Source organism: Vigna umbellata, chromosome 7 (genome assembly GCF_029865625.1).
Source record: "Vigna umbellata cultivar VRB3 chromosome 7, Vumbellata_1.0, whole genome shotgun sequence".
NCBI lineage: Eukaryota > Viridiplantae > Streptophyta > Magnoliopsida > Fabales > Fabaceae > Vigna > Vigna umbellata.
The window spans coordinates 26,530,055-26,539,353 of record NC_142171.1 but is presented as its reverse complement, the minus strand read 5'-3'; the positions used below and the strand labels follow the sequence as shown (position 1 = coordinate 26,539,353).

At 27.9% G+C, this 9,299-nt stretch overlaps 1 protein-coding gene across 1 annotated transcript; it reads left to right on the top strand.

Moving 5' to 3' along the window:
• Window positions 1-8,394, top strand: LOC124825295 (very-long-chain aldehyde decarbonylase CER1-like). The gene is made up of 9 exons (XM_047297885.2): window positions 1-131; window positions 1,866-2,089; window positions 3,157-3,389; window positions 4,144-4,363; window positions 5,118-5,493; window positions 6,470-6,778; window positions 6,915-7,019; window positions 7,652-7,825; window positions 7,954-8,394. The coding sequence occupies exons 1-9, from the start codon at window positions 72-74 to the stop codon at window positions 8,137-8,139; spliced, it is 1,887 nt and encodes a 628-aa protein (XP_047153841.1). The 5' UTR covers window positions 1-71; the 3' UTR covers window positions 8,140-8,394.
• The last annotated feature ends 905 nt before the right edge of the window (window positions 8,395-9,299 follow it).

Genomic DNA, 9,299 nt, shown 5'->3' with positions numbered 1-9,299 from the left:
CTTCAATCCACCATTTGGTCTCAACAAAACCTTATTCTTCTCAAACATCATAGTTTCTGTTCCCAACAACTATGGCTTCAACACCTGGAATCCTCTCAGACTGGCCATGGAAACCTCTCGGAACATTCAAGGTTAATTCATTGTCTTTTCCCTTATTTGCAGCAAAGTTAATATATAGTGTTTTTTTATCACCATAAAATAGTAATATACATAGAACAATAGGGTGCTCCAATCCTCAGAAAAAGATAAAATTTGGAACTGATAATTACAAGATAAGTAAGGATTCATATATGATTTTTTTTTCATTTAATAATCCTAATTTAGTCAAATCGGTTTCTGAATTATCATATATAATATTTTATATTAAATTGATGTTGATACTATTTAAAAAATAATAACTTGAAAATATAAATGAACATATAAATAAGAATTACGAAAAAAAATATAGTACTGATTTATATTTAACAGAAAGAGTCTCATTAACTCTTTTAAATTAAATAAAAGCTACGAAAAAAAATTGAGAGAATATATTAAATACTATTTGACAAAATTTGAAACATAAAAAACTATTAAACTTAACTTTTTATCAAGAATAAAAATTAAATAAATAAATAATCACTTAGATTACTTCAATCATTTTACATTAAAATTATATATATATACTATTATATAGCAAGAATTATTTTTTTGTGTTCAAATTTTTCTCTAATTTTATAGTTCAAGTAATATAATTTTTATTTAACAGTTTTCTTTTAAAATTTAATCACATGGTATGTTTATATATATTATAATATAAATCACATTTTTTATTTGAGAGTTCATATTATTTTTATGTTTTTAACAAAATAATTATCAAATAACAAAACAAAAAGTACTGATATGTAATAAAAATAATATTATTATACATATTCTAGACTAAAGATTTTACATTTTTGCGAATCACCCAAACCCTTATTTATTTTAATCCAAAAAGTTTTTTCCCTATCAGTCTTTGTATTTCTAAAATTAATATAATTATTTTTTATATTTTGTATGCCACACACGATACGTAGCAACCCACTAATACATTTTATAAGTAACAATCGTCATTTTATAAGTAACATACATTTTATCATCTTTCATTATTATTCTTTCAACTTAGCTTCATCAAAGGGTTTATTGGAATTGTCCTTTATTTGGTTGGTGTTGGTCTATTATTTGACAATTTGCCAAAAGGGGAAAGTATGTGGTGTCAAGTCAACATCTAGATTTAAACATGGGATAGAATGACATCAAAACTATTTATGATAATACTATACGTATAATTTCTCTTACTCACTTTTTCATGGATTTGTAGATTTTAATGAATTTTATCTTTTTTTTTACTAATATTACCTCCATTCCAAAACAATCGTCATTTTCGTTTTCTTTATTGTTTTTTTCCCTCAAAATAATATTCTTTGTATCATACATATCTAAAGTATTTCTCGTGCCACTTTCAAAATTAGAATTAAGCCAAAAAAATGCATACCATCTTTAGAAAATTTAAATATAATTAATTTATTTTTTAATGTTAACATTTTAGTTTCACTTCTTATTCTTGATATAGAATCTTGAATCCCATTGAATATTTCACAAAAATGAGATCTTATATAAATTTTAAAATCGTAGGGTCTGTATTTAAACCTGAAATAATGAGATCTCGAGTCAGGTACCATTTGAACCCAACAACTTATTAAACAAGGTATCAATAAATAATATAATTTATCAAAACGTAAAAAATAAATTATCCAAAATTGACTATTGAGCCAAGGTAATAAATAAAAATTTAAAAAAAAAAATCACATATATATTATAATTTAACATTTAGCTTTGTGATTGTGCAGTACATGCTATTGGGTCCTTTTGTGATTAGAAGTTGGTATGGTATGTTGGTGAAGGATGAGAGCGAAAGGGACGTAACAGCCTTTCTAATACTACCATTTTTGCTGTGGCGTATGCTTCACAATCAAATATGGATTACTCTCTCTCGACATCGAACTGCCAAAGGCAATGCAAGAATTTTTCACAAAGGAATTGAATTTGATCAAGTTGACAGAGAGGCCAATTGGTTAGTTTCTTCCATCTAATACAATATTATATTATAAGCTTTTTTTAGGTCTTTCGCCTCATTTACATCATCACACTAAAATAAATTATGAGTAGAAAAGTTTATGTTAAATGAAAACAACCTCACACATCCCACCTATATTTACATATTTCTCTTCTTGTGATATAGATATATGTTAAAATATTTAAGTTTAATTAAATCTCTCTAATTAGAAGATGAACATTAAATTTAGTTTTACAATATATAAGCTTGTAAGATAAGCTTGTAAGATGATATTTGCATTTATTTATATATTCTAAAATCAACTTAGGTAGTTGATATGAGATTCTCGATACTAATCATGTCATGAAATATATATTTCGAACAAAACAGTTCGATAGTGAGTGATATATAGACTTAACAAACAACAAATATCAAGACTATGTTAAGAAATGAATTTTAAAACTATGTTTTTATGAAGCGATTTTACTGTTGAAGCGAATTTACGAAGATAAATTTTTCATTTTAATCATGTTCGGATTGAGGGAATTGAGAGTAATCGAAGCCGATGATTTACACGATATATGAACTTTTGAATCTATAATGATATACTTAGATTTGCGGCGATTTAAGTGTAAATGTCACTTTTGCCCTCAACAATTTTCATAATTTCAATTTATGTAATAGGTTACACTGTATTCGATTTCATAAAGTACCCCATTCCATGACTCTAGCTATTGCTAAGTTCACCCCATCCCATCTCCTCTAAGTTAGTGTAAGCGGACATTATTTGAAACTATAATCCATCTTCTCTATTTTTCTTCAATTATGAAATTAGTGCAAGTGAATATAGTTTAAGTTTCACTCAATCCTAAAAATCATAAAATTTACGTTCATTTATATATTATAAATTTATCCTTTTTAAGTAGACGTGAGATCTTTAATATTAAACTAATTTCATTGAAATAGGTTTTTCACTTATGTATATAACGTAAATTGATCTTAATCAATAGTCGACATGTGATTGTAAGATTATTTGATTTTATTGTTGAGATGATGTTTTACATTTTTGTTTTTTCATGTTGTAGGGATGACCAAATTCTGTTCAATGGGCTACTGTACTACTTGGCAAACTGGACATTCTCTGGTGCATCACGTCTTCCATTATGGAGAACAGATGGAATGATTATGGCAATGCTGATTCATTCAGGACCAGTGGAGTTTCTGTATTATTGGTTGCATAGAGCACTTCATCACCATTTTCTCTATTCTAGATACCATTCTCACCACCATTCTTCCATTGTCACAGAACCTATAACTTGTGAGTCACAATTTCTTCTTTTGCATGCTTTGCTCATCAACGTCTCTCTCACTTCTCACTCACATTAATTTCACTCAACATATTTTAATTATACATCTAAGTTTCACATCGACTAGAGATAAGATTAATTTATAGTATATAAACGACTGAAAATCTCACCTTATATATCAATTTTGTGAAATTGTCTTAAGTGTAAAATCCATAACTATCAGACCATCCATTAATATTAGTCTCACGTTTTCTTAATCCAAATATATTAATATTTATCTTAATATATCACTCAATTTTGACATATCAATTATTTCAATATTCAAAAACTAATTTATTACTTATTATCATATGAAATATTTTAACCTTTTTTTTCTTTTATCGAAAATATATAATAAAATTAAAGAATGAAATATTAAGAATGTCGTGTACACATAAAATAAAATGTCAAAAAATAAATATACAGAGAAATTTGATAATCTAGATTTCCATTTCCTAAGATTTGAATGTCACATGTGAAAAAAAAATTATTTTTATTTTCCTATATCTCCTATACACCCTAAAATGGAGTCTATATTGATCTTCATTCCTGTTATATATTTTGCTTTTATTAGTTAAAATTTTGACCAAGGCATCACCTTACAAAATTTGTAAGTATTATCAATTAGGGTTAAATTAAACTTTATTGGTATATAACTTTTATTCCATAGAAATTAAATAATTTACATTATGTATTCATCTTTATGTAACTTTTTTCTTTTTGCAGCTGTGATTCATCCATTTGCTGAACACGTATCATATTTCGTTCTGTTTGCAATTCCAATGTTAACCTCAGTCTTCACTAACACAGCGTCTATGATCACCATATTTGGATACGTGACTTACATTGATTTTATGAATAATATGGGTCATTGCAACTTTGAGATTGTTCCAAAGTGGCTCTTTAGTATCTTCCCTCCTCTCAAGTACTTCATGTACACCCCATCGTAAGTATTTATTACTTTTAATCCAAACCATTTTTATCATTGCTATATCTATATATCATTCATTATATTTCTTCTCAGATAATGAAATCAGATTATTTTTGTTTATCAACAAAAAAAAAAATTGAATATAGTGAGTACTTGAATTGTTCTAAACCCACTTACACATAAAAATTATATAAAATTTTCCAAAAGGAAGAAAAATAAAGACACAAGCTCATCACTCTAGTACTACTATTTAAAAATATATGATATTTATAAAATAAGGTTTACATCGTATATACATATTTTAAAATAATGTTATTTTTAATCTATATGAAATTTTTAACACATTTTATATTAGATTATACTTCATCTTTGTGTCATATCTTATAATTTACTGTTGCAAAAATATCAAAGTGATAATTTCCTTAAAAAATACAAAGTTGTCTATGTTGAAACAGTGACAATTTTAAAGCTATTGGGGATGTTTAGACGACGGTAAGTTAAAATTGTCGTCACGACAGACAACCTAATAAATTATAGTTTTTTAACCGTTAATGAAATCTTCATGTAACTATTGTCTGCAACCTCTGTTACAATAGTGATTTCACCATTAACTTCATAATTTATTTATATTACTTGTACTAATCTATCACAATTGTGAAAGAAAAAATAGAAACAAGATGTAATGAATAAGAAAATTTAAATACAATTGAAATTCCGTACTTAAAATTTCTAGGTAACTGAATGTACTTATTTTGTATATATCTCACAGGTTTCACTCCTTGCACCATACTCAATTTAGGACAAATTACTCTCTCTTTATGCCATTTTATGACTACATCTATGGCACCATAGACAAAAATTCTGATCAATTACATGATTCAGCATTGAAACGAGAAGAAGAAACCCCAGATGTTGTGCACTTAACACACCTCACAACACCTAAATCTATCTATCATCTAAGACTTGGATTTTCTTCCTTAGCCTCCAAACCCTACCAACCCAAATGGTACCTTTTCTTCATGTGGCCTCTCACAGCTTTCTCGATGATCCTAACATGGATATGTGGTCGTACATTCATTGTGGAGGAAAATCGTTTGGACAAACTCAAGTTGCAAACTTGGGCAATACCCAAGTACAATTTTCAGGTAAATACGTTACAATTTTTCTGGCAAAATTTACTACTTTTGAAGTATGAGTCGCTCTTAAAAGAAATAATGATATCACTATCAATGTAAAATCTTAGATTCAATATTTGTAGTTATTTTTTTTATTTATAGCAGTCATTTTTTTTTTCATTTTAATAAATGTGAAACTTTTAATTCTTACTTGGATTCCTAATAATATGTTGGGATTTATATGCGTTACGAGATATATGTTGGGAATTGAAGTGTGAGTCCAAGTCCCACATTGGATAAAAATAAGAAAGTAGAGCATTATATAAAACCGATCTTACCTGAGATCGAAAATTCCAAGTTTGTCTATGAAGAACCGAACTAATTATATTAGTGTCTATGATGGATTTTTTTTGTATAATACACTAACCGATAGGGCCTCATTGTTAAGTGCTACAAGATCTCGTACATTTGAACCCATCGTTGTGGACCCGAATCCATTAGTATGGGACATTTTCTTTTCCAAATGAAATCCCCTAGTATATGAAAGAGTGAAAAAGTGTTTTCGTTGTTGTGGAATAAGAAGCCTTCGTATCTTAATGCATATATTGAATTTATTCGGAGCTATTAGAGTTGGATCTACTTTTTGTCCATTATCTTAAGATTTTGCATAGAAAGTGGTGTCAATCACTTATATGGTTGAATTTATATTACTGGTGTTTTGTATCTCCTTATACCCGAGAGATTTACTACGAAATCCACGAGAACGAGAAAAAATTTACTATTATGAAGCATGAGTTGTTTATATGAACATTGATATTGTTTTCAACAAAATACTTTAAGATTAAATGCTGTGGGTTTTTACTTTACTTTTTTATAGTACTAACTTTATTATTTTTATTCAAAATTTTCAACTCTTGGTTAGATCTCTATAATGTAAATATTCAATACAGTTATATTATATAGTAATGTGTAAAATAACATTATAGACTATGCGATTTCTTTGTAGTACTCTTTGCAATCGCAAAAGTTGAGTATCAACAGAATGATAGAGAAGGCAATATTAGATGCAGACAAAAAGGGTGTAAAAGTGTTGAGCCTAGGTCTGATGAATCAAGGGGAGGAGCTTAACATCTATGGAGGGTTATATGTTAGCAAACATCCTAAGCTAAAAGTTAAGGTTGTTGATGGAAGCAGTCTTGCAGTTGCTGTTGTTCTTAACAGTATTCCTAAAGGAACAACACAAGTATTGCTTAGGGGCAAACTCACCAAGGTTGCTTGTGCTCTTGCTTTCAAATTGTGCCACCAAGGAATCAAGGTTCACCATTTTAATTAACTGCATAGATTTAATTATATATATATATATATATATATATATATATATATATATGTTAATTTATTTAACTTTAGACTCTCTTAATTTTGATCTCACATGCATGATTACTATATTTCAGGTTGCTACAATGCATAAGGATGATTATGTGAGGCTAAAGAATTTGTTGGATAGGTCTGCAACTAATTTGACTAATTTGATCATTGAGAAAAGCTGCACCCAAAAGGTAATTAATGTGTAATAAATTTTTCCTAGTTTCATTTTCATAATATATTTTAGTAGAAACGATTTTGTAAGGTTGAGGCATTATAGGAATAGAATCAATTCTACTCATTCTTCATTTGTTATTGTTGGAGAGCATTATATAAAGTCTCACACATAATAGATAAATTTAACAATATATTATTAAAAAAAAACACGTAAATATAATGTTTTAACACCGAGTCAAAATAGGTAGCAAGTTTATTTGTGTTATTTATCCATGGTATATTGATGGAAAATTCTAATATTTTACTCATTTATATTTAAAAAATATTCATGTACATCAAAAATAGTAATTGACGCTTAAAATAACCAAGAAAATAAATAAATAAGTTTATAAAATATATGATGGGAAAGAGGAGAGATAAGAAAAAAAAATCTTTAATAAGTATATAAGAATGAAGGTATATTTTTATCATTTCTTAATAATATTTTTAATTATCGATCAAATTAGTAACGATGAATAAACTTAAAAGCCTACCAACAATGAAAGTACTAAAATATGTTAATTAAATGAAAATGAATAAGCTGTAAAGATGATTGAATGGTGATAAACAAAATTTTCTTTAGTCTCTCATCTTTCTTTTATTTATATAGATTTGGTTAGTTGGAGATGAATTGACTCAAAAGGAACAATTGCATGCACCCAAAGGAACATTGTTTATTCCATACTCACAATTCCCACCAAAGAGATATCGCAAGGATTGCTCCTACCATTGCACCCCAGCAATGCTAATTCCCAGTTGCGTTGAAAATGTCCATTCTTGTGAGGTTTGTTCACATAATGTTTTCATTCTTCAAATGATTCGATGGTGTTATTCAATTTGTACATGGTTCAATGTTTTGTTTTGGTTAGAATCTCAAATGATAAAATTGCAAACATCTTGCATATATTGCAGGATTGGTTACCAAGGAGGGTAATGAGTGCATGGCGCATTGCTGGAATAGTACATAATTTAGAAAGATGGAGTGAACATGAGTGCAACTACACAATGAATGACATAGATAAAGTTTGGCATTCAACACTTCAACATGGATTTCAATCTCTTAATGCACTGAATTCTGACAAGGAGCAGGATGAATGATTCCCTAAAAAAATATTCTCCTTATATCTCTTTTTAAAGCTCTTTTCAAAGTTATTTTATGAATAAAAAAAAGTTGTTGTATCTCTTTTTAAAGTTTTTTTCAATGTTATTTTACAGATTAAAAAAAAACACACTACTTGTCTTAGCTTTTTCAAATGTATTGGTTATGGAGATCATTTGTGTAACACTTTTGTTATTTCAATTATACAAGCAAATTAGTGTATGTATATCTACATGTATCTATAAAAATTTAAAATTTCTGTACATTCTACTTTCCTTCTTAGATGCAATTAAATATTTCTTTAAAGCAATCGAAGTGAAAAGAACATTTTCACTCTACATCATTGTTATAGTAAGAATGTTGTTCGAATTTGAAGTGAGTTTAATCTCACTTTAAGTAGGGTATAGAAAAAAAAAGAAGACTTACATATTTATGGTTTTAAGGATTTTAATTGAAAGTAGAATTATGAACTTTTTATATTAAAAGTTTATGACTCATTGGTATCAAATCCTCTATGTATCTCTTAATGAATAAAAAACTAATAAATTGATATGATAAATTTGAGACACATGTGTTATTGGCACTTCTACTAATTCACCATGCCATGTCCACTTGGGGTAGCTCCTTAGGAACCCATCACACAAAACATGCTCTCGTATTATTGCAATGGGTAGTCTCCGCTTGTTCAAACAATTCACACATGGACAATAAAATCTTCCATTATTATCTACTACATTCCTCATAGCAAATTCAATAAATTGTTCCACTCCTCTCTCATATTCTTCGTTTGTTCGTTTAGAATTTATCCAACTTCGGTCCAGATTAACGTTCTGTGCCAATGAACTGAAATTAAGAAAGTGATGACACTTTAACGTTTATTTAACAACGTTAGGCTTTGTAGACCGCTACAACGCAAAAACACTATAAAGCTTATTTAATAACGTTTTTGAAAACCTTTAAGGTTATTTTGTTGTGTTGTGTTCATTCTCAATGACCCTCTACTACTCTTATTCCTAAAAGACAACAAATAAAAGACTTATGGTTTTGTAATAATAAAACCGTAATAATACTACCCTCCATACATGAAAGAAAGAATAATTTCATTCTAATAACCATATTTGGAAGAAAAAACATGAACAATTACAAAATAATACAACTA